General features: G+C 39.0%; 2 protein-coding genes across 3 annotated transcripts in view; one reads left to right on the forward strand and one right to left on the reverse strand.

Annotated features, from left to right (window-relative positions):
• Window positions 1-922: 922 nt before the first annotated feature.
• Window positions 923-25994, reverse strand: LOC127656129 (cysteine-rich venom protein-like). The gene is made up of 7 exons (XM_052144312.1): window positions 25948-25994; window positions 15162-15336; window positions 14179-14269; window positions 2649-2791; window positions 2256-2341; window positions 2038-2120; window positions 923-1876 (listed from the first exon to the last, which is right to left on the reverse strand). Exons 1-7 carry the CDS (start codon window positions 25992-25994, stop codon window positions 1734-1736), a joined length of 768 nt encoding a protein of 255 aa, XP_052000272.1. The 3' UTR covers window positions 923-1733.
• LOC127655907 (raftlin-like) overlaps window positions 20980-26067 on the forward strand; it is a 143947-nt gene continuing 138859 nt past the window's right edge. For both annotated transcript variants that reach the window (XM_052143961.1, XM_052143962.1), the window contains exon 1: window positions 20980-21429. The gene's annotated coding sequence lies outside the window, so the exon portion shown is untranslated. The remainder of the gene's footprint in view (window positions 21430-26067) is intronic.

A 26067-nucleotide genomic window follows, 5' to 3' on the forward strand; every position in this document is an offset into this window, starting at 1 on the left:
CAGTTAATTCAACTAAAAAGTTGCAATATTACTTAAGATGGCCTTTTAAATATTGATTATTAATATAATCTAATGTTGAGTATATCACGAAACATGCATTATTAAAATACAAATAGGCTGCAGCAGTAATATTAATTTCTATTAATTTAATTCCATTTTAATTCTACTTCCTTAAATTCAAACTGTGCATTATATTTGTTACCTCAATTAAAATTCAGCTAAATAAACTGGATTTTAAAAGACATTCTCAATTCAAATCTGATTGGTACACACCTCCAAATCCATTTTCACATCAAATACAGTCGCGTGTGGCACATGAAAGCTGTATTTGTTATATGACCGCCTTGAAACATTAAGACCGCCTCGTGGCTTTGTGTTTCAGTACACATGACATGCATATTTCAACAAGTAGATTACAAACTGGTGAAAGTTGCACACATGCTCATAGGACACAGAGCAGACACTGATGTGCAATCAAATATTTGAATATTCGAAGTCCATTTGAGCTGTATTACTATGTGAAAGTACAAGAGGAGTATTCAACTACTCATAAACAGGAAGTGCAACACATTTGTGCCGTTTCATTTCATAATGTGTACAACATATCCACCTACTGGAAATTCAGTGTATTGCAAAAATGTTCATGAATTGAGAAACATCTGTGCTTTTGCACTTTAACAACAAAAAAATGTGCCTATATCTATTATTTGCTGGATATTATTCTTTGTGTATGTCCTTCATTAAATAATGGGAGAAAGTTATTTATCTTTATTTAACATTTTTAAAACTATATGGGTATGATTAATGATAAGACAAATAAAAGTGCTATATATATATATATATATATATATATATATATATATATATATATATATATATATATATATTATATATATACAGTTGAAAGTTTACATACACCTTAGCCAAATAGATTTAAACTCAGTTTAAATGGGGTATATTTATTTTTTCATTCAGTTGTTGTTTACATGTCAGGGGGGAGTATATTTTCTAATGTAAGGATATAATGAATTTTCTTAATAAAGGAACATTTTGATGACATTTTGTTTCCTTGATATTGTTAATATGAAGTAACCGTTTAATAAAATCAGGCTCTTTTCGCAATATAGCTGGCCTCTATTGCTTTATTGTACCCATGGATCTGTGGGCTCTTATGGTTTGGTGTAAAATCACTTTGCATGAAAGATTAAAATGCACTGCAGAAATGTACATAGCGTGAATATTTTGGCAAGAGACCTACAGTAAAGAATATATACTATAAGTACAGTCTCTGAGTGGGAGTAGACCATATTTTGTGTTTTAAATTGTGCATTTTCCTGCTTTTGTGTTCAGTATAATGCTTATAAAACACAATATTGTTTATTTATATTTGATTATGTATGTTTTACTGAAAAAGTGCCTCAGGTAATTTAAATGCAAAACAGTAATGACTGTAAATGAAATTGGCTTTTTTCAACAGTCTTGTCAAATCACTGTTTCCTTATTCATTTTGCATTGTCGTGGCATGAACTATATTTAAACATCATGAAATGTAGTCATGAAATGCTGCAGGAAATGTAGTCATATTTGATGTTATCCACATAGAAAGGAATACATGATTTGTGTGCTAAAGAATGTACATATTTCACATTATAAGAAAGAGATGCTACAGGTAAGCAATCAGATTGAAAACTGACAAACTTGGTAGTGTTTCGTGGATTATGGCCATAAAACACTTATTTTCTAGCGACAGGGACAATTTTGTTATTGCATTGACAGCTAGCAGGACACCATTTGCTCACAAAGTAGTTGTCGCACGTGGCCTTTTCTTTTAAGGCGGCGCAATTGATGAATTTGTTGATATATGGACAAGGATTAGCTAGAAGAAAAAGAGAGAATTGAAAGTCAGTGAAGCAATACATCTTTCCTTTTTATTACGATGCAAAAACATTTAGCAAGGCAAACTGTGATCATGAGTCACCACAAGTTACATTTCATGATAGTTGTGCAACGTTGTACTTAGAACTGAAATGCACTTACTGCAAAGGTTGTCTTCGCAATTGTTTGGGCAGGCAGCGCAAGGACTGCCCAGTGAGTATGGTGGTACTTTTCTGAAATTTCCTCTGAAATGAACGAATAAACAAACCTTTGAGAAATTTGATGTGAAGTAGCAGTGATATGTTCAGAAACAAAACATTATGACATCACAAAGGGAAATCAACTTTTCAATATTGAGAGAAAGGGTGGGGGGGACTTACGCGCGGTAATAATGGCATCCGTAGAAGTAGTAGCTTCCACATTGAGCCACAGCACACCCAACCTCGTACGAGCTGTACCAAACCACCTTTGAAGATTCATATGAAGAGAAGTGCCACTTTAGTGTGAGACACCATCATTCAGCACTTTCAAATCATAAACTCAATAGGAAAGTGACAGAAATCCATTAGTGGCATCAAACGGACTTGCAAAAATAATTCAAACAGTTTCCACAAACATTCCATAGACACAAACTGGTTGTCCCACCCCAAACACACACCATCAGCTGAGAAGTTGGCTGCTCCTATAAAACCATTGCACTTCTGTTTAGTGCTGCAGAAATTCCACACTTCACCTTTAAAGCATTTCTGCACTCTTTTTTAACATTTAATTACCTGTGTGTAATGTCCAGTGGGTTGATCATTGATGGATCCATAGGCATATTCATAATTGTTGACTTCACTGTGCCAGGCAGTTACTACATCAGTCCACTTATAGAGAGAGGAGGCCTCAAACAGATTTTCACCCAATTCATATCCTGTTATTTAGAGATATTTAAAGGGAAAGTTCACCCAAAAGAGGAAATTCTTTCATAATTTTCTCACCTTTGTGTTGTTGCAAACCCTGAGGACTGTCTTTCTACCGTGGAGCACAAAATGAGATATTTATAGCAGAATGTTAAAGTTGCATTTATATAAAATGACAGTGAATGGTGACACTGGCTGTCAAGCTAGATATTCAGTGAATAATGACTTAAATGTCTGTTCCTCACACTAAGCTATCTTAAGAAGACTTGGAATACATCACACGTGGACTTGGTCATGTGGACTACTTGGATTTATGGTGCAAAATTATCATGAATGTTAACTCATGATCGCAGTATGGATATCTAATTGTTCTTACTTAGTTTTTTTGTAGGTGTTGGAGCTTGACAGCCCCTGGTCACTATCCACTTGCATTATATTAAAAGAAAGCAGCTTGGACTTTCTGCTAAACTTCTCCTTTACCGTTCCACAGAAGAAAGTAAGTCGTACCAGTTTGGAACAACATGTAGTTGAGCAAATTATGAAATTATTTTTATCTTTAAATGAGAGATTTAAATGGGGAAAAAAATTATGTATGAACAGCATTTGTACAGAAACAGTGTAATTGTGTTGTATGAACGAATTTGAACGTGGTGATTCACAATGTCGGAATGAAAAACTCTCAAAGCTTGAAAGACAGCCAGTAGTTCTAGGCGGTTGATGTGCCACACCCGTTTCTCACCTGTCCAGCTGCTGAAAGTCAGGCGTCCATCTCTCACCGCACCCCAACCTGTGATGGGTGCATCTGTGGTCACCACTTTTCTTCTGAAAATTTTACCCAGCATAACACCCTGTTTATAGAAGGACAGCACTGTCCATGGTGCTAGAGCAGCCAGACAGCGGCGAGTCACCGCGATGCACATGTGCCCAAGGATCCAGGCACGATGTGGAACATGACGTTTGAGCCAGTACTAGAGAGGTCTCATGTGTAAAAGACCTAACAGTACACACTCGTACTTGAGGCGAGCACGCATGCTCAACGAGTTAAGATGAACCCCTAATAAAGGAGATTTGCTGGTTGGGGAAAAGTGTACTTTTTCGCCCAGCTGACATTCAGACCCAGATTTTTCTGATGGCAAAGCAGCAAGTCTCAGTGTTCGCTCAGTAGTGCCTCTGATTGGGCTAGTAATAACCAATCGTCGAGGTAATTCAAAACATGCACACCGTTCATTTTCAATGGGGTGAACGCTGCATCAATACATTTCATGAATGTGCAGGGAGACAAAGACAGACCGAATGGAAGGACTTTGTATTGATACGGAGTTCCCTCATCTCAAAAACTGCCTGTGATGCGGTGCAATTGGTACATGAAACACACCACATCCTTCAGATTTATTGATGCAAACCAGTCCTGAGGATGGACGTGCAATAAGATCTGTGCTTGAACCATATAACCACTCCTGATGAACAGTATTGGGGAAGAGGGGAGAAACACTGTGTGCCTCCAATCGAGCCTTCTTTGGCTCTGGGCCGTGAATAATGGTGAGCGCTGGGCTACTTTTCACAGGGCTGGGCATGTCAGGAACGTTTCTGCTGCCCGGCCACTGTTTTTCTGTCGATGCGTTTTTTGCGCCAAGACAGCGGGTGCTTACACTTGGGTCACAGTTTGCGTGGCTTCGCTGATGGCTTAGTAGAAGCTTTCGGCTGTGCTGGGGCAGCGAGAGATGGACTCTTTGCCAGCCGCTGACTGTAATTAGATCTGGAGCATGCCGGAAAAGGGTAAGTGCTACTTCTCTTTGGCAAAAAGTTTCATCACTTGAGACTGCTTTTGCACTGCGATGAAGCACTCTGAAAAGCCTTCCATGGCATTCCCAAAGAGACTATCGGCGACAACGGGGTGTCGAGGAGGGCGGCTTTCCCTGTGTCACACATCTCCGTGAGAGTTAGCCAAATATGTTGAACCAGAACCACCAGGTTGCTCATCGCTTTGCAGATTACCTGATCGTAAGCTTTCATGGCTCGCAGCACCAAATCTGTAGTGGTGTGGAGCTCTTTGAACAGCTCTGGATAAGAGCCTTGCTTATTCTTTAGTTTAAGGAGCTTAGCTTGAAAAACCTGGAGCACAGAGATGCTGTGGACTGCTGAACCAGCTTGACCGCTGCTGTAAAAGCTCTTCCAGTCAGTGCGGATGTCAGTTGACGCACCTTGGAGGGGTAGGTGGGGCGTGATTTCCATCACATGGCTGTATAATGTGTAAGGTATGGCAGAGGATCAGTGCCTTAACAGATTCCTGAACAAACAAGAACTTACTGTTAAAAACCCCCCTAATTACTGTAATAGCGCCAACCAGCCTCCACAAGCACAATAAATGTATTGACAAAGAGACAATAAACTATTGACAGAGAACCACATGTGACATCCGCATGCTCACCACGTGCTTATCGTGTGGACAGGAAGGGGGAAACTTTGAACGTAAAAATGTGTGTGTGTGTGTGTTTTTCAGTTAAACACAGAACTGCATATTGCTAATGAAATACGTGTAATCCCTGTATGTTGTGTATTTCTGAGGTATATCAAACTCGTTAGAACTGTTTCGTTGTGTGTTTTAAACTCTGAGGCCTCATATTTAATAGCCTCAGTGTATATTCCCTCATTAAGTGTACTAAATATACCTTTCTTGGTATCAAATTAAACCTTACGATTTGTCCGAGCTGAATTCGAATATAAGATCTCTGTAGAATGATATTACGCGATGTTTTACTATCTTTTGAGTCATTCAGCCCAAAATCTCTTACTGTCATAAACATGCAAATGAGCTTTGACAAAGGAACTCTCTCATGCCCAGAGTAATGGAGGCCTTTACGACCTCCAAAGGAATGTTCAGAGAAGTGCTGACCCTCCCTTCATTCTCTTACTGAGAAAGAGAAATGAACCCTGTTAATCCTATATATATATATTCTATATATCCATGTGATAAATATTGACATGTATCTAATGTGCCATCTCACATTTTCCCTTAAATGTGCTTGATCTATGTTTTCTTGCAAACTAATGGGTTAATGTTTCAGACTTTGCATACTATGGTTAACCAAAATCATATGTGTGGCATATTTGGTCTCTATAACTTGGTATTTTGAAGATTGAAATGACTGTGTACATGATATGTCGATAACAACAACATATTAGTATTAAAAGTATATTTCCTATTTTCTTTCTTGCACATGCAATGGGCAATTTTACAACAAAGAGCAATAAACCAAATTCCCGCCTAGAACTCAAACCCTTCTTATTGGTCGAGCCAATGAGAGGTGGGACCTGTTTCCGAGGGTATAAAATTGCTGCGCCCACTTCCTCTCATCCTCTTCTTAGCTCTTCCTCGCTCTCTCTTATCTCTTCAGCTCTGTTATGCTCCTCTGGCTTCCTGCCTTTCTTGTATCTCTGAGCCTTGTGCTCTCTCACTCTCTCGCTGAATGATGCCAAACTAGAAGGCCCCAAGGACTCCCAAGCATGTGCCAGGCTACGGCCTCGACTGCCCATTCACCAAGATCCTCTGACTCTCACTGGTTCTCTCTCATCAAGACAACATCATCAAAGATCAACTGGAGCCTCAACAAATTGCATCAGGACAGTTTAATTCAAATGGGACATGCAAGTATCAAACTTAGTCTCATTATTTGATACATTAAGTATCCTTAACCCCTTTCTAAAAAGGGCGTGTCAGAACTAATATGATGGTTTGCTCAGGCTGTTGATCTGCTGAACTTCAAACAATGCTATAACTTCTTGCCTTCCTGTATTCTGCTTCAGCCCTCTTTCCCTTGGTAAACTGTATGAATGTATGTATATGTATGTTAGAGTAGTTTAAATGTTTAGTCTAGTTAATAAAGTCTTGTTCATGTCACATGTAAAGTTGTCTGTGTCTCAAGCTCATATCTAAAGTCACTAATCATAGATTTTGACTACTTGCTCTTAATACTTAGTAAGAAAGACATTTCCCTTGCCCGGAAATGTACATTTCTATTAATTAATTAATTAATAACCAAAATTGAGTGTTCACGGGATGAACCGAGTATTTGGTTGTAATGTTAATGTAGCTACATCAAGTTAACCCGATTAACTGATCCAAATATTCATAATTGATTATAACAAGTTATGATTGATTATTAATATTTCATAGAGCTGATTCGCTACCTAATGGTGGAAGAATATAGAGCTGATTCGCTACATAATGGTGGAGAATGATGCGGGCATGATTAAACAAAGGTTATGAGCTTGAACCACTGTCAACCTAAAAGTGTGCATTGAATAATTCCGGTCAGAATAGGACATGACATGCGAAACGGCATTTGCTTCACTAGTTGCTGGCTTGTTTGGATGCGGATAAGGTGATGGCTTGAATTGACATCTCTACTGTAATTGAAAGAGTCTTAACACATTTAAGCATATTTTCAAAAGGTATCAGTGTACGAGTAATATGATTTTAGCGAAGAAACCCTAATTTCAGTATTAAAGTGTAAGTCTGTTTTGATGAAGGAATCTCAGCTCAGCGGCATGTAAACTGTACCAGAATTGATTGCTTAACCTGTTTCTGATGAAGAAATCTCAGTACAGAGTTATATAAATGTAGATTTGGGTGATGCTCCCCTTTTCACAGTATAAAGGCCTTACAAATTATAGTTAGATTGATGTCCTTCATCTAAACTTTATCTGTGCATCTAAAAGGCTTAGCTTCCTGGTGATCAAAACTGTGTTTCACTCACTGAAACTCTGAAGTGCATTGGTTCCCATGACAACGACTTGTCACAGGAAGTGCTCACTCCAGATAGCACATGTGTTTCCTTCCGACGCCATTTTGTAAACAAACCAGCCTAGGTGGCTAAGCTAACCCAACTTAGCAGCCCCTTAGCTTAGGCTAAGCTAACTAATAGCTTCAACAGTTAGCTGCTAGCATAATTTACATGAAGCCTTTATCTACAGCTTGTGTGCATGCAGAGTGAAGTGATCTAAACCATTTTCCTTTAACCCCATTTCTGGTTTCTGAATTTTCACTTTCTCTTTCCTTAACTTTAATTCTTCTCATCTAACTTCACCTGCACCTTTCAGGTGCATCCCTTACTGAACGCTGTTCAGCTAAATTTGCAGTTACTTTGTTAATTAAATCTAAAAACTTAATTACATGTAAACTGTTTAGATAGAGAATAATTTTTATAGTTATTGGGAACTTTCAATGGCACGTTGACTAAACTTTATAGAGGGACAAACACATTGTGTGGTCTTGAACACGCAACAGCTGTGACCAACTATAGAATGATGCCCAAAGCAAATCTAATTGTTGATCATAAGTGCTATTGATTATTCCCAATACAAGGTTATTCTGCTAGTTTAATCACTTCTTCAAGTCTTTTTATTATTTTTACTAATAATAGAAGTCAGCTATTCATTTTCCCATTTAACCCTCTTGGTCTAGTGTGGTTTTATTTCCCCATAAAACTGCAAAAGTAACTAGACATACTTTTCTTCTCGATTTTGTGTTTATTTGCAACAAGTTGCTTAAATTTTATGAGCCAGCTACACTAGTAATCTAGACGATTTCTATGGCATAATTTTGAGCACCACTAATAGACACAATCTAATAGGAAAGCTCTTTTCTTCCTCTTTCTTTCTCTTCTTCATGTGTTCAAAGATCAAGCCTGTTGTATGCTATCAGTAAGTGCTGATAAATAATTTGACCCAAAGAAACATCTTAAGTCATTTATTAAATCTAGGCTTACGCTCTTTTAGCAAAGCCACTCAGATCCACACAAATCTGAGCACCCTGCTATTTGCAGCTAAGATAGTAATAATCAGGAACACATTTCAATTGTTAACCACACCTAGCAAAACCTAGCTGTACATTATACACCTTGCTGTCTCACTTTGCCTTTAGCTCCAAATTCTGTTTGATCTTGCATTAGTCTCTTGCCCTTACTCTCACCAGAAGTGTGCCAAAATGTTGCAGATGCTTAGCCTAACTGCCCAGATGGCAGGCCAAAAGGACTGGCTAGGTGTTTTGAGGAACACCCTTTTATCCATGGCTGCTGACGACCTTCAGCAACAGAACAAAAAGCAACTGGAAAACGAGGGAAAAGAACTAATGACAGACGACTCAAACCAGAGGTATGAGCACAAATATCTGACTGAGGTTATCGTCCTGGCCCACAACCTCACAGGTTTGAAACAGGAGGTAAACAACCTCAAACGCCAGATCACTGAGTCCCAAACGGAGCTGACACATGCTAAAAACCGCATAGACCAGCTAGAGATGGAGGCTCAGGACAGACACAAGGACCCTGGCAGAAGGGAGTCACAGGAGGTAATCCACAGACTTCAAACGGCTCTGACAGCTGCTAAACAACAAGAGCAGCTGGAAAAGACAGCCAGAGAGCACCTGGAAAAGGTACTCTTTCACAAAGATTCACTGTTAAAAACAGCAAATTCTGAACTCTTGGACAAAGATGCCAGAATCATGGCCTGTGAAGGTCAACTGAATGTGTCCAGAGCTGAAGTTAAAGTGCTGACTCAGCAGCTGGACAACACCAAAGATGAACTTGACATGGTCCAACGAGAACTGAGACACTCTTACCTGCTGCAAAAGGAACCACAGCAGGAGAGACATCTCACTCCCCCACTTGCAATCAGCAGAGAAACCTCCCCCAGCCAAGCACAGATTTACAAAGGGGGGGGACAAACCCCACTGCTTAACACCTCATCGGACAGTTTCCTTAAAGCTTCTGCAGCCGCGGAAGGAAAAGGATTGATTCAGACGAATCTTGAAACGACACGTGTAGCGACACTCAAAGACCTCAACCGAATGGCCAGACATATCCCTGCATTTACACCAGAGCTTGCAGGAGACCACGACGTCCACGCTTACCTGCGAGACATTGACTTTCACCTGCAGTCTTTGATGAGTGTGAACCATCAAGATAGACTCCATCTGATCTGGATCACGTCCAGCCCAGAGTTGCGACGCTTTCTGGCTCGACAGCCAGAAAACATCCAGTCTAACTACCAGCAGCTGAAACAAGCCATCATAAGGGAATTCTCAGAGTCTAAAAACGGACTGATCGCTGCCCTAGACACCAAACAGGGTCGGCATGAAACTCCCTATGTTTACTACCACAGACTCAGACGAGCTTACTCGGAGCTCGCAACAAACCTGGGATGGAGGAGGACACCAGCTTCAAGTGCCTTTTCCTCCGAAACCTCCATCCTATGGTAAGTCACCATTTAGGCATTATGGCCTGCCCCCACACAATGCCTATCCAACAACTGCGTGACCTGACACAGAAGGCCTTTAACAAACACAAGGCCTCACCCAGCAAACACCACAGGACGTCCCACAGCAGTCTACAACAACATCCTCCTGTACACCTTTCAAACAGGTGCCAAACAGAGGCTGCACAAAGACAGCTAGAAACGCCTGTTTCTGAGTTACAAGAGCTGCTAGCACTAGCAAAAGAGCTCCTGGAACAGAACTCCCCTGAGGAGTACTGGGAAGAACAAACCTCTGACTCTTGCCCAACACCACTCAGGCAAGCTCAAGTCAGCACTGCTGCCAGAGCAGAGTAACACTGCAGACTTCAGACACCTGGTGACTGGGTGCCGAACCAAGGGCTGAACGGCCACCTGCTGCCCTTTTGCTACCAGTACTAGGTCAGTCTGAAACTCTCTCCACACTACACGATGCCCATAACCACTCCCTGCAGCCACAAACAAGCACCTGCCTCAAACGAACTGACTTCATAATGACAGGTGACACACTGTCAAGGCACCTGCTGCCTCTGCACCTGCTGCAGAGACCTGGATTTGGCTACTGTCTACATCACCCACCGTGGAACAACCACCTGCTACAAAACCCTCATGATTCACCTGCCATCCGCCATTGTGATGATTGTCGTCCGATGATGTCTCCAACAGGGACACCACCTGGCGAAAAAAGGGGGACTGTAAGGTATGGCGGAGGATCAGTGCCTTAACAGATTCCCGAACAAACAAGAACTTACTGTTAAAAACCCCCTAATTACTGAAATAGCGCCAACCAGCCTCCACAAGCACAATAAATGTATTGACAAAGAGACAATGAACTATTGACAGAGAACCGCATGTGACATCCGCATGCTCACCACGTGCTTATCGTGTGGACAGGAAGGGGAAACTTTGAACGTAAAAATGTGTGTGTGTGTGTGTTTTTCAGTTAAACACAGAACTGCATATTGCTAATGAAATACGTGTAATCCCTGTATGTTGTGTATTTCTGAGGTATATCAAACTCGTTAGAACTGTTTCGTTGTGTGTTTTAAACTCTGAGGCCTCATATTTAATAGCCTCAGTGTATATTCCCTTATTAAGTGTACTAAATATACCTTTCTTGGTATCAAATTAAACCTTACGATTTGTCCGAGCTGAATTCGAATATAAGATCTCTGTAGAATGATATTACGCGATGTTTTACTATCTTTTGAGTCATTCAGCCCAAAATCTCTTACTGTCATAAACATGCAAATGAGCTTTGACAAAGGAACTCTCTCATGCCCAGAGTAATGGAGGCCTTTACGACCTCCAAAGGAATGTTCAGAGAAGTGCTGACCCTCCCTTCATTCTCTTACTGAGAAAGAGAAATGAACCCTGTTAATCCTATATATATATTCTATATATCCATGTGATAAATATTGACATGTATCTAATGTGCCATCTCACATTTTCCCTTAAATGTGCTTGATCTATGTTTTCTTGCAAACTAATGGGTTAATGTTTCAGACTTTGCATACTATGGTTAACCAAAATCATATGTGTGGCATATTTGGTCTCTATAACTTGGTATTTTGAAGATTGAAATGACTGTGTACATGATATGTCGATAACAACAACATATTAGTATTAAAAGTATATTTCCTATTTTCTTTCTTGCACATGCAATGGGCAATTTTACAACAAAGAGCAATAAACCAAATTCCCGCCTAGAACTCAAACCCTTCTTATTGGTCGAGCCAATGAGAGGTGGGACCTGTTTCCCGAGGGTATAAAATTGCTGCGCCCACTTCCTCTCATCCTCTTCTTAGCTCTTCCTCGCTCTCTCTTATCTCTTCGCTCTGTTATGCTCCTCTGGCTTCCTGCCTTTCTTTATCTCTGAGCCTTGTGCTCTCTCACTCTCTCGCTGAATGATGCCAAACTAAAGGCCCCAAGGACTCCCAAGCATGTGCCAGGCTACGGCCTCGACTGCCCATTCACCAAGATCCTCTGACTCTCACTGGTTCTCTCTCATCAAGACAACATCATCAAAGATCAACTGGAGCCTCAACAAATTGCATCAGGACAGTTTAATTCAAATGGGACATGCAAGTATCAAACTTAGTCTCATTATTTGATACATTAAGTATCCTTAACCCCTTTCTAAAAAGGGCGTGTCAGAACTAATATGATGGTTTGCTCAGGCTGTTGATCTGCTGAACTTCAAACAATGCTATAACTTCTTGCCTTCCTGTATTCTGCTTCAGCCCTCTTTCCCTTGGTAAACTGTATGAATGTATGTATATGTATGTTAGAGTAGTTTAAATGTTTAGTCTAGTTAATAAAGTCTTGTTCATGTCACATGTAAAGTTGTCTGTGTCTCAAGCTCATATCTAAAGTCACTAATCATAGATTTTGACTACTTGCTCTTAATACTTAGTAAGAAAGACATTTCCCTTGCCCCGGAAATGTACATTTCTATTAATTAATTAATTAATAACCAAAATTGAGTGTTCACGGGATGAACCGAGTATTTGGTTGTAATGTTAATGTAGCTACATCAAGTTAACCCGATTAACTGATCCAAATATTCATAATTGATTATAACAAGTTATGATTGATTATTAATATTTCATAGAGCTGATTCGCTACCTAATGGTGGAAGAATATAGAGCTGATTCGCTACAAATGGCAGAGGTGAGCTGCGATCACCTGTTCAACCAGGCGAAGCTTTAAGTAGCCTTTTTCATTGGCGTGATCCACTTTAGTGAGGACGGCAGTCCCTCCGGACTGAGTGCACGAAGAGTAGGATGCTCAAGATCGAGCACTTCCTCTGCATCCTCTGTGAACCACTCGCCTGATGCTGCGAATGACACAGCATCATCGCCAAACATAATGAGGCTGTGTGCTGCAATAGAGGGCTGGAGCTCATTATGGGCATATTGCACAGGCGAGGAAGTTAGATCAGACGTTTGGGGGGCTCGCAAGGCTCGCGACAGCACGGGATCCTCCTCTAATTCTTTCTGCTCAACCTCACTGTCCCGCCATGCCTCCTCATGTGGTCCCTCCGGACTTAACATAGAAGAGGTGGGTGGAAGGGCACAAGAGGCTGGATCTTCCCTGAGAACGAGGTCGATCCTAGAGCGCAAGATCCAGAGATTCATGCCCTCGCAGTGACGCATGAATCTCTGTCTCCATGAGAGCTGCTTGTGCGTGGGTGCGGCCCAGGCAGTGAAAATAGCTCTTGTGCTCGTCAGACAGTTTCGGATCAACATCTTTAAAAAGACGTGTATCACTCACGTAAGCGGCTCTTTAATTAATATTGTAACAGTAACTCTAGCCAGAGTGCAATGGGAGGCAGGTAGAAGTTTCGCTGAAGTGCCGTATTGATCAACAATAAGTTGAAGCAAAGAACCCGTTCTCTGAGAGCATCTTCGACGGTGATGTGGAAAAATCTTCACTGGAACGCACAGGGGAGCGAAAAGCCTCTTGGTGCAGGCGCTGAGCACAGGCAACGAGTTGTCCTGTTCGCATATTTCTGAGAAGTGCTGTCTGCTGTAAGTGTTTATCGACTTATCGACTTATCGGTGAAACAGAAGTGTTCCAAGACGAAGACGAAGGTCATAGTCTTGAAGGAAGACAATTCTGAAGAATGGTGAAAACTGAGGGACCACTTATATAGGCCAACTGCGCACCCAAAAGGGTGGTGCTCAGACACCATTGCCAATAACAGGATTGGTGTGATTGAATAAGGGTTTCAACAAGGTCTTCTAAGAAGGACTCCCCATAGTGCTTACAGCAATGTTAAGTGAACTGAATTGAAATCGAACTATGAGCTTCTCGGTTCTGCTCTTAATTCCTTGAGAACGCTGGACCTGTAGACTTCCATTTTAATCACTTTTTTTTCTCCCTTTTTCCCTTTTCCTTTCTTTTGATGATAGACGAAGCATTATCAAAGCATTTTTCTGTGATAATCATCATTGTCACAAATGCTTTTGACAAAGCTTGAACCTGGAACATTCCTATACATTCACAGTTGCGCGGTACTATGTAAATATTACGACTATAGAAAATTGTATGAAATAAATGTCTGTTTTATTATCGCTGTATTGCTTGATTGCAGGTAACATACCGTTAACCATGAGGGTGCTTGCTGGACCGTGTGTCATGATACACTGATCAATCCAACTCTGAGCAGAATCTGCTGCTACCTGACTCCAGCTCTGAAAACACACACATTTTCAGGTGAAACTTGCCTTTTAGTGAATTATTGCATGCTGTATACAGCAATTATGTGACTGAGCAAATCTCACAAACCCTGTGAAGAACATGCCCAGGTCAAATTTCACACCAAAATCAAAATAAAGCAGTAAGAAATTTTGAAAATTAAGCTTACAGTAGGGCCGCTAGAATATTTTGCATTGGGATATTGTGGTCATGACACTTAAGCACACACCACCCACCCCAATTTCTCATTAATGTAATGTGTAGCATGTTCTACGGTATAATATGTTTTTTTACATCTGAAAATAAATAAAACAAAAAACCTTGCACACCGAATTGTATGTTAAAATGCAAAAAATGTATTATTACAGCAACATTTTGTACATATAACCTTCATCAGGCTTTTTTTGTTTGTTAGTGTAATTTTAATTAATTAAAAAAATAATAATCTTTTGTTAGCTGTTTTTTGTTTGGTTGTTTATTTAATTTAAATCTGCAAAAAAGCAGTACAACAAATATTACCATAAAGTATAAACTTTACATTATAGATATACATATTTAAATGAGAATGAGGGGTTTAAAGGATAAAACTTAAATTGTTTTTAAAATGATGTCACAAAAATCATATTGGTCCTAAAATAAACTTGATTTTCTTTAAGCACAATATATATATATATATATATATATATATATATATATATATATATATATATATATATATATATATATATATGTATATTGTTTTTTTAATTTTTTTATAAACATGAACAGGACATATTCTTGACATGTTTCAGAGATTCAACCTGTCACTTAACTTTACATCATGTGACACAAAATCATTAATTCACTTAAATGCATTGAAACGTAAATATCAATTATAAGATATTTCACCATTTTCAGCATGTTGCTGGACGTTGGCGTCACAGCCCTTCTGAAGGCATTGTGCACATCCACAATCTCCTGCTGAACTGAAGTCTGGTCCGTACAGACACCTGTGTATTTATAATGCAAAATAATCAGTTTGAGGTTGATGTCAGATGATGCACTATAATGTCTGAGCAGTATTCTCGGCAATATGGTAATAAGTTAATTGCTTACCTGGCTATAAACACAGCAGCAGGAATGACACAAACATGCATGCATTAGATGTTAGATATTAGATGCATTGTTTACTGGAGAATTTCATAATTATTCTGAACATAATACTTTAAGTTCTTTATTTATAATATTAGCAAAGTCATCAAAACTATGAAATAATACAGTGAGTTATGTAATGACCAAAATGTTGGTAAATGATGGCAAATCAATACAAATATCTTTAGCTTCTGGGATGCCTTTTAAACTGTGTTTAAGGAGTTCCCGTGTATGCGTGGCACTTTTCCCACACTATAAATGTCATCCATTTAAAATTAATACATTAGATATTTACAATTTGGGGTTTGTTATAGAATTCATACATTTGTCAATAAAACTAATTCAAGCATTTAAGCCAAAGTCTTTAGACCATTGTTTTTAAAGACAATGTACTATAATGTATAGAAATTATGTAATATAAAATAACATCATGCTCATCATAATATTGCATATATTGAAATCAATCTCACCAAACTGCAGGCAGCGCTCATATGGAGCAAGGCCAGGATACACAGCGTCACCACAAACATTTTGCGCCAGGTCCAGCTCTTAGATCTATACAATATAAAATATACATTTAAATTCATGTAAAATATTGAAATATTTTATTTAAATGCTCTTTTCGTAAGATTATGCATTCCATTGCCTTTATCCCGGTTATACTTTATTGCAAGCAAATTTGCATTTGTAACTCAGATTCTCACCTTTCCAGAGGATTGGAGTCATCCAAGCTGTTGTGGCCCTTGTGCAGTGACTCATTATTGTTTTTATACCTTCAGCATCTTATAGGACCCAAGGAACCTGATCCTATTTCACCAATGACATTCATGTGACACCACTTGAGCAATATGCTTGCAAAACAATACAAACCTCTGAGGTTAATATTGGAGGCAAACATGAGATTGAAAATGCAAGGGTGTAGTTTTAGGTAAAAGCATGCTATGAATTAATAGAGAAGAATGGAGAGTCAACTTAAGGATTAGCAAACAGTGCAACAATGATATATGGAACGTCCAACGTGGCACTGGATTAGAGTTTTAATTTAGGCTTTAAGTTAAATAATAATAATTAAATGTCCTATTGTTCATATGAGTCAGAGTGGGGTTTTCTCTATAAAAACAAAAGTGTAGACTTTACTTTCTCTAAATCACTCGCTATTATGGTGTGACCTTTGCTATTGTGTTTTGTTAATTCATCAAGCAAACAAGATTAGCAAAATATTTGACACTATAAAAACAGTATAAGTGTGTTGTGACTAAAATAACCAACTGTACAGTTAAAATGACTCAGATCATTAACAAAAAGCAACAAGGATTTACGCACTTGAGTCTTATGGAGTACATACACTCACCTAAAGGATTATTAGGAACACCATACTAATACTGTGTTTGACCCCCTTTCGCCTTCAGAACTGCCTTAATTCTACGTGGCATTGATTCAACAAGGTGCTGAAAGCATTCTTTAGAAATGTTGGCCCATATTGATAGGATAGCATCTTGCAGTTGATGGAGATTTGTGGGATGCACATCCAGGGCACGAAGCTCCCGTTCCACCACATCCCAAAGATGCTCTATTGGGTTGAGATCTGGTGACTGTGGGGGCCATTTTAGTACAGTGAACTCATTGTCATGTTCAAGAAACCAATTTGAAATGATTCGAGCTTTGTGACATGGTGCATTATCCTGCTGGAAGTAGCCATCAGAGGATGGGTACATGGTGGCCATAAAGGGATGGACATGGTCAGAAACAATGCTCAGGTAGGACGTGGCATTTAAACGATGCCCAATTGGCACTAAGGGGCCTAAAGTGTGCCAAGAAAACATCCCCCACACCATTACACCACCACCACCAGCCTGCACAGTGGTAACAAGGCATGATGGATCCATGTTCTCATTCTGTTTACACCAAATTCTGACTCTACCATCTGAATGTCTCAACAGAAATCGAGACTCATCAGACCAGGCAACATTTTTCCAGTCTTCAACTGTCCAATTTTGGTGAGCTCTTGCAAATTGTAGCCTCTTTTTCCTATTTGTAGTGGAGATGAGTGGTACCCGGTGGGGTCTTCTGCTGTTGTAGCCCATCCGCCTCAAGGTTGTGCGTGTTGTGGCTTCACAAATGCTTTGCTGCATACCTCGGTTGTAACAAGTGGTTATTTCAGGCAAAGTTGCTCTTCTATCAGCTTGAATCAGTCGGCCCATTCTCCTCTGACCTCTAGCATCAACAAGACATTTTTGCCCACAGGACTGCCGCATACTGGATGTTTTTGACTTTTCACACCATTCTTTGTAAACCCTAGAAATGGTTGTGCGTGAAAATCCCAGTAACTGAGCAGATTGTGAAATACTCAGACCGGCCTGTCTGGCACCAACAAACATGCCACGCTCAGAATTGCTTAAATCACCTTTCTTTCCCATTCTGACATTCAGTTTGGAGTTCAGGAGATTGTCTTGACCAGGACCACACCCCTAAATGCATTGAAGCAACTGCCATGTGATTGGTTGATTAGATAATTGCATTAAAGAGAAATTGAACAGGTGTTCCTAATAATCCTTTAGGTGAGTGTATATGTGGCCTTTATGTGCTTTTTGGAGCTTCAAAGGTCTGGTCACCATTCACTTGCATTGTATGGACCTACAGAGCTGTGATATTCTTCTAAAAATATTCCTTTGTGTTCAGCAGAAGAAAGAAAGTCATACACATCTGGGATGATGGCATGAGGGTGAATTTATTATGAGAGAATTATACATTTTGGGTGACCTATCCCTTTAAGACAAAGGCTTTCGTAAAACATCAGATGTGCCAAAACGCTTTGCATAGTAACATATGTGGGGAAAATATTTGAGATGTGTATGTTTTAGATGCAGTTTTTCACCATTTGAATCACTTTAAAGTTTTTTTTACAGTTTACTTCAATAGTTCTGTAGTGAATACTGTAAGTACAATTTTATACATATAGTATAGTTTTAAAACAGTGTTTCCAAAATGCTTTAAAGATGACTTGAGTGTGACAGATACATGAGTTAAATGTTTTTTTTTTTTTTTTGTTATGTTATGCCACACTTTCCCAACTTTATTTGATTTATTAAGTGGGTCATATAGGATTTTCTTAAAAGCAACACAGAGTATGCTTGCACTTATATTATTAGCTTTTATGCTACATAGCACAGGACTAGTTTGAACAGCAGATGGCAGTGTGGCATCAACATTAAGACTGCATGGACAAACAAAACATTGTAAATTATGTATTTAAGAGCTCTGCATGTTTTGATACTGTAGATAGACAGACAGACAGATAGACAAGTATTATATAATTATATGTCCAACAAAAGATGACATCACTATCAGACAAAAGGGCATACCGGGGACATAAAACTGCATCTCTTGTGTGGCTAATGGTTGTTCTGGCCCAGTGAGAGCTGTAGATCTTATTTTAATAATTTGCTTTAGAAGGGAGACGTGAGTTTAACCGTCTTCTGCTGCATTGTACACTTTATCTTTTCCTCCTACAATTTGGTAGGTGATGTGTAGAGTACTGCTGTACAGCTCTTTATTTTCACAGGGATTATAGTGATTAGTTCGCAATAAACACAGCATGAATTACACAGCGGTAGGTCTCATTTTCCGCCATCTTTCCTTCTTTTTTTATTTCTCTTAAAGCTTTATACAAGATAGATTTTTGGTTGGCACATGGACCAGTTTTGCTGCTGTTTTTATGATTTGCACACGTGAGGTGAAAAAGTCTGAGACCACTCTTTTCTATATTCGAATTATTTTTATTTTTATTATTCATTACACGTTATATCATCAGCTAAACTATTTGAGTGAACATTTGTATTAAATATGTAATATGAATTTCAGAATGTCTTGGTATTTAGTGCGTCACGCACACAAACACAAAACACCATCAGGGTAACACACGTGACACAAAAACAATGCGATTTGAAAACATTCACTGAACAACAAAAAATGTAACAAAACATCCCAATAACTGATATTAAAAATAAGAAGAATCATATCCCAGGAGATCAGCAGTAACAGAAATCCTCAAACCAGCCCGTCTGGCACCAATAATCATGCCATGCTCCAAATCACTGAGATCAAATTTTTCCCCCATTCTGATGGTTGATGTGAACATCAACTGAAGCTCCTGACCCGTATCTGGATGATTTTATACATAACACTGCAGCCACAGGATTGGCTGATTAGACAATCACATGGCATGATTGTTGGTGCCAGACGGGCTGGTTTGAGTATTTCTGTAACTGCTGATCTTCTGGGATTTTCACACACAACAGTCTCTAGAGTGAAAAGAGAGTGGTGCGAAAAACAAAAAACATCCAGTGAGCGGCAGTTCTGTGGGCAAAAACGGTTTGTTAATGACAGAGTTCTGAGGAGAATGGCCAGACTGGTCCAAGCTAACAGGAAGGTGAAAGTAACCCAAATAAGCACACGTTACAACAGAACTATGCAGAAAAGCATTTCTGAACATGCAACATGTCGAACATTGAGGCGGATGGACTACAGCAGTAGAAGACCCCTCCGGGTACCACTACTGTCAGCTTAGAACAGGAAACTGAGGTTGCAATGGGCAAAGGCTTGCCAAAACTGGAGAGTAGACATCTGGAAAAACATTGCCTGGTCTTTTTTTGTTTTTCACACCATTCTCTAAACAGTCTTGAGACTTTTGTGAGAGAAAATCCCAGAAGATCAGCAGTTAAAGAAATATTCAAACCAGCCCATCTGGCACCAACAATCATGCCATGGTCAAAATCACTGAGATTTTTACATTTACATCCAAAGTGACTTACAGTGCACTTATTACAGGGACAATCCCCTGGAGCAACCTGGAGTTAAGTGCCTTACTCAAGGACACAATGGTGGTAGCTGTGGGGATCGAACCAGCAACCTTTTGCTTTACAGTTATGTGCTTTAGCCCACTATGCCACCACCACTCTTTTTCCCCTTTCTGATGGTTGATGTGAACATTAACTGAAGCTCCTGACCCATATCTGCATGAGTTTAAACATAACACTGCTGCCACACGATTGGCTGATTAGATAATTGCATGAATATGCAGGTGTACCTAATAAAGTGGCTGGTGAGTGTAAGTTATGTTTATGCTGTCACAAAAACCTCCCTGTTATGTTTTGGTAACATTACTTTAGGGTTATTATATATTAATAACCCTAAAAATTGTAATAAAAATAACCATTAGAGAATGTTCTAAATAAGTTGTTTTTTGGGGTTGTCACGCAAAAACCTAAAGAAAACGTTCCTAAAACGTTAGGAATGGCAGTTCCCGAGAAAATAACCAAAAGGAAAACATATGCTAACATAAGGAGAGCATAGGTGATATACATCGGTGCATCTCTAGTGTTTCCAAAATGTTCTCGCTGCCTCCCCTTTTATCTGCCTTCTCTCCATTCCCCGCTCACCTCCTCCTCAGTTGGATTCTTTAGTTGGTGGGCAGGAACTGTGTCGGTTGTTGAAGGAGTCGAGAGAGAGAGAGAGAGAGAGAGAGAGAGAGAGAGAGAGAGAGAGAGAGAGAGAGAGAACTGTGTCTGGGTCAGCTTGGACAGTCATCTCAGAGAGAGAGAGAGAGAGAGAGAGAGAGAGAGAGAGAGAGAGAGAGAGAGAGAGAGAGAGAACTGTGTCTGGGTCAGCTTGGACAGTCATCTCAGAGAGAGAGAGAGAGAGAGAGAGAGAGAGAGAGAGAGAGAGAGGAGGTATGTCAGAGGATGTGGTTTTCCTGAGCTTGCTGAACATCGCGCAGGCATACTTTGAGCATGACCTAAACAGCTGCACGCGAAGTGTGTTCTCTGCGCTCCGTTAGCTGCCTGTCGCAGGAGGACTGATCAGCTCGGCATCTGGGGAGAATCGGATCTTCGCTTATTGTTATTGTTGTCCCGACACGTCAAACGGGAATCGCAAGGGTTATTCGTGGACAGTAACCATCACCATCTTGATTGACTTCTGATAGTGGCTGAAGTCCAGCATCTGCGTGTCAACACCTTCCCAACAGGTAACCAGACCATCTCCACTGAATTGTTCAACCTTAAAATGTAATCATTTGGGGGTTGTAAAGTGTTACCATAAATGTTAACAGTAGTAAATGCATTCGGTCGCATCACTATGAACAACATTTAATTACAGTGTTTTTTTTATTTATTATTATTTATCTTGGTTTGTGTTATTGTTTATTGTTAGTTCATAATGCATTAACTAGGCTAATGTTAAGACATACTTTTCATTTTAAAAACACATTATCTTGAAATCAACAACAACCAAGATTAATAAGTGTTGTATTTATCATTGTTGACTAGCCATATGCAGTTAACTAATGTTAATGAATACTACCATATTGTATTGTGTTACCAAACTGATGTGAATGGCAAACATATAGATCATTTGGTGTTGGAAGAATTTGGAGAAATGTTTGAGTTCATGCTGAAATCTTTGACTTGTGTTTGCAGACATTTGTGACATTGTTGTGATCTTCTCTGAAACTCTTGGGGTCTTTTTCTCAGGAGACAGATCTGCTAATTTGTTCTTCGTTTCATCTTATTGGTGCACTGAAAAAAAATGTTGGCTAAACTTAATTTAATTGTGGACATGGGCTCTACACAATGAAAATGAGCATCTTTGATATGAAATTAAAACATAGGCTCTGCTTAAAATATTGGTGTAGCAGAAACCTAAATGAACTGAGTTAACCTAATTTAAATGGTATCTGTTCAAATAACTCTATTTAACACTGCAGCTTGTTGCACTTGAACTTAACTTGCACTTACTGTACACAACTTTATATATCAAGTTTTAGGCACTTGTGAGAAATGTTGCATAGTGAGGATTTCTTCAAAAATAATGTCATAAATCGTTTTCATTGATCAATTAGTGTCATACAATGTCCAGTAAACAAACAAAAAAGCTAAATCAATATTTGGTGTGACCACCTTTGCATTCAAAATAGCACCAATTCTCCTACGTACACCTGGACAGTTTTTAGGCGGTCTCAATTACTTCTGTCTCTTCATGTAGTCCCAGACTGACTCAAAGTTCAGTGGTGGGCACTATGGGGCCCATGCCATCTGTTGCAGGGTTCCCTGTTCTTCTATTTCCTTCTAATCTACTTGTAAAAGGAATGTTTGTCTAAAATGTATATTTCCCATTGACACACTAAAACTGAAGATGTAAATAACCATCTTAAGCTTTTGTGAAACACATTATGTGCCTAATATATATATATATATATACACGTCTGTCTCTTTTTTGTCTCTTTCTTCTGTACAAGCTCCTATACTACTCCAGCGCCACCTTGAGAGCTTGGCAGTATCAGGGATGGGCGATACCACTTATTTTCTTTTCGATCTGATACCAAGTACTTTTAGGCCAGTATCGCTGATATCGATACCAATACCGATACCTCTAATACATTTAATTTTTACAAATTCTTTGGATAAAATTAGTAACTTAAATTATAAATGATTTATATATCAAGTCAAGTCAATTTTATTTGTATAGCGCCTTTCACAACACACATCATTTCAAAGCAGCTTTACAAAAGATCGTGCATTAACAGACGATAAAACTGTAATGTCTATAAAGTCGATTAATCATCATTGTGTAATTTAGATAAAATAAGATTTTTAATAGTGTTTAAAAATAATTAAATGATAATTGTATTAATAACCCCAGTTAATATATATATATATTAATAGTCCTAAGCAGAAAATTAGTAGGCTTCTTTGTTTACCTTTTAAAAATGAGTAAGATAGCAACATATAAAACCACAAAATGAACCATAGATATTATTATATGGCTACTATTAATAAAACCAAGTTACAAAAAACAAAAACAAAAAAAAAACATGGTTACTACAGTCATGGTTAATACAATATTACAGTAATATACTAATAATAATATATTCATATATATTATTGTATAATAATGCAATAACTACAGTAAATCCATGGGTTGTTTTCATATAGGTGTCATTTATTAACGAGGATTAAAATCATTATCAGTGTTTTAACACCTGAATTTAAATAAGCCTGTAAAAATGGTCACACAAGCCCATTATAATTCATGCCCTGTCTAGGTTTGTCTTTACTTGTTGTGAATAACTCCAGATGCTGTTTGTCTGTCATTACTTCAGGAAAACACTTCTCCCTCTTTGAACGAGCGCTGTGACTGAAAGGGAGAGCACTGTCAGACTGCTAGTGTATTTTAGCATTTCTGTGCATCAACATGAGCGGAAGAAAAATACTTCTGATGCCATGCAACTATTTGCTAATATAATTATTTTTTCCCACTTCGAATGCATTAATATTCATGTTATCTTAATAACAAGATTGCTAGTTAAAAAAAACGTAAGAATCTGTATTTTTATGTAAGGATCGATATTTTATATAGATATCACATCAGTATCGGATCCGCCCATCCCTACTGTAGATGTTGTTGAACTTTGTATGACATATTGCTTGCTATTTTCCTCCGGATTAAAGCGTCTGCTAAATGACTAAATGTAAATGTTGCTAGCTACCTACAAACACATTAGCATACTATATAGGTTGTATGGTATAGGTACAGAGGTTACAGATCCATGATCAGTCATTATACTGATAATTGCTCAGTATTAATAATGCAATACGCACTGATTTTACAGTAGTCAGATGTCAACCTAACCATTAGCTCCACTCTTCTCCACAATGGTAACCTCCAAAAAATTAAACATGCAATAAACTCCTCTAAATCCCAACAGAATATTAAACACTAACAAGTCTCCTACTTGTTTCATTTTGCGTAGAAATACCTAAAAATTATACTTAATTTTAAAATGTACTCTCCCGATCCAGTCCCATGGAAATTGGAAATTCAACAATACATTAATTCAACAAATATTACTCACATAGTCCCAACACAATTAGATTAAGTGACCATAGATGGATGGATTGTTCACAGTGAAATTAAGTTGAGACCAAATGCTGAAGAATTGTGTTGCATTAGCTAATTTTAAATAAGTTAACTGAGAAAGCAGTAAAAATCACATTGAGTGCACATCATCCGTTAGAAGTCTGAATCCATTTGAACATTTGTGATAGATAGATGTGATCAAATCACTTTTTGATGACTGTGTTGAATATCACTTGGACTTTAAGCAATATAATCATGTTCTCATCTCAAACATAAATATATTAAGTTGATTTCAAGTATACTGGTTTAGCATTTTCAATAGAGCTACTTAACCTTTTTTTGGTGTGTCTTGGAGAAAAAAAAATTAGATATACTTTGTGATTTTTCTGTGCTATGGGAGGAGCTTGTGAACAGCCCTGTGTCATACATGTGTACAGTCTGTCTAGGAGGAAAGTAAACACTATAACAGTGTGGCGATAAAGAATCAGTTATGGGCAAGCCACAAGCCACACGTGTGCCACTGTGAGATGTTCTACAGGAAAAGTCTTGATACAATCACACACACATGCTCCCTATAAAGCCTATCACACAGATCAATGGTTTAGTTTGCCCTGAGTCACATGTGTAAAGTGTGATGCCGACAGTAAAGGAGACTGCAAAACAAATGCATACCTGCCCAATATTTTTAAGTATGTTTTTTAGAGGTTTTGGGAAATTATAAATATCAAGCATGGGAAGCAAGTGACGTGTCAAATTTAAATTGCTCAAATAATAATCAAGAAAACTTTCTAGTGACAGCCAGGTCTCCTAAGCAACCAAATTGGCCCGGTTGCTAGGGAGGGTAGAGTCACATGGGGTAACCTCCTCGTGGTCACGATTAGCGGTTCTCGCTCTCAGTGGGGCGCGTGGAAAGTTGTGCGTGTATCGCGGAGAGTAGCATGAGCCTCCACATGCTGCGAGTCTCCGCGGTGTCCTGCACAACGAGCCATGTGATAAGATGCACGGATTGACGGTCTCAGAAGCGGAGGCAACTGAGACTTGTCCTCCACCACTCGGATTGAGGTGAGTACCGCACCACCATGAGGACCTACTAAGTAGTGGGAATTGGGCATTCCAAATTGGTCTGTGCTTGTTGAAATTCGAAACACTGCACCCAGTGGCCAAAGCGGTAAGTGTTTTGTGGTCTGGGCACATATGAGCTCCATTTTCCTGGTGTAATGTCCGCAGAGGGGTGCCAAACATGTCTGATAAGTAATGGCACTTGTCAATGGTTTTGTATAATGTGGCCAATCCTACGGAACCGGAAGCATCGGAAACAACATGCCGACTTCCCTTGTGATCATGTTACTGAATGCGCCTGTTCAGTTGATGAACGGCTTGTTTCTATTTCACAGCTACTTCAGCACTTTATTTCCGCTGTCTGGCTGAAATAAAATGATTTTACGTGATGTTCAATCTAGAAATGTCCCGATACCCGAAATCATGTAATGTCCTAGTGAGATTATTTAACAGCAAAAGCTGATTTAATGAGATAAATATATAATTTGTATGTGAAGTGCTTTAAATGTGAGCACTTATGAATGTGTAGCCGGTGATGCACAAACATAAAGACACAAAATGCTCGTACCTTTTAGAGATCCTTGGCTCTTTCACTGAAAACACCATCATGAGCATCGTGTGCTCTGTTTGTAGCAGATGACAGCAGGCAGAGCACTACCTCACTTTGTAGCATGAAGCACATACAGAT

The sequence above is a fragment of the Xyrauchen texanus genome, chromosome 15, assembly GCF_025860055.1.
Source record: "Xyrauchen texanus isolate HMW12.3.18 chromosome 15, RBS_HiC_50CHRs, whole genome shotgun sequence".
In the NCBI taxonomy this organism is placed as follows: Eukaryota; Metazoa; Chordata; class Actinopteri; order Cypriniformes; family Catostomidae; genus Xyrauchen; species Xyrauchen texanus.

Bases quoted from the DNA above. Each gene is read 5' to 3' on its own strand.
- LOC127656129 (XM_052144312.1), bottom strand. From the start codon at position 25,994: ATGCTCATGATGGTGTTTTCAGTGAAAGAGCCAAGGATCTCTAAAAG. The intron at 15,337-25,947 runs GTACGAGCATTT...CATATTGCCGAG, and splicing joins GAGCCAAGGATCTCTAAAAG to AATACTGCTCAGACATTATA. The intron at 14,270-15,161 runs GTGAAATATCTT...GTGTGTTTTCAG, and splicing joins CCAGCAACATGCTGAAAATG to AGCTGGAGTCAGGTAGCAGC.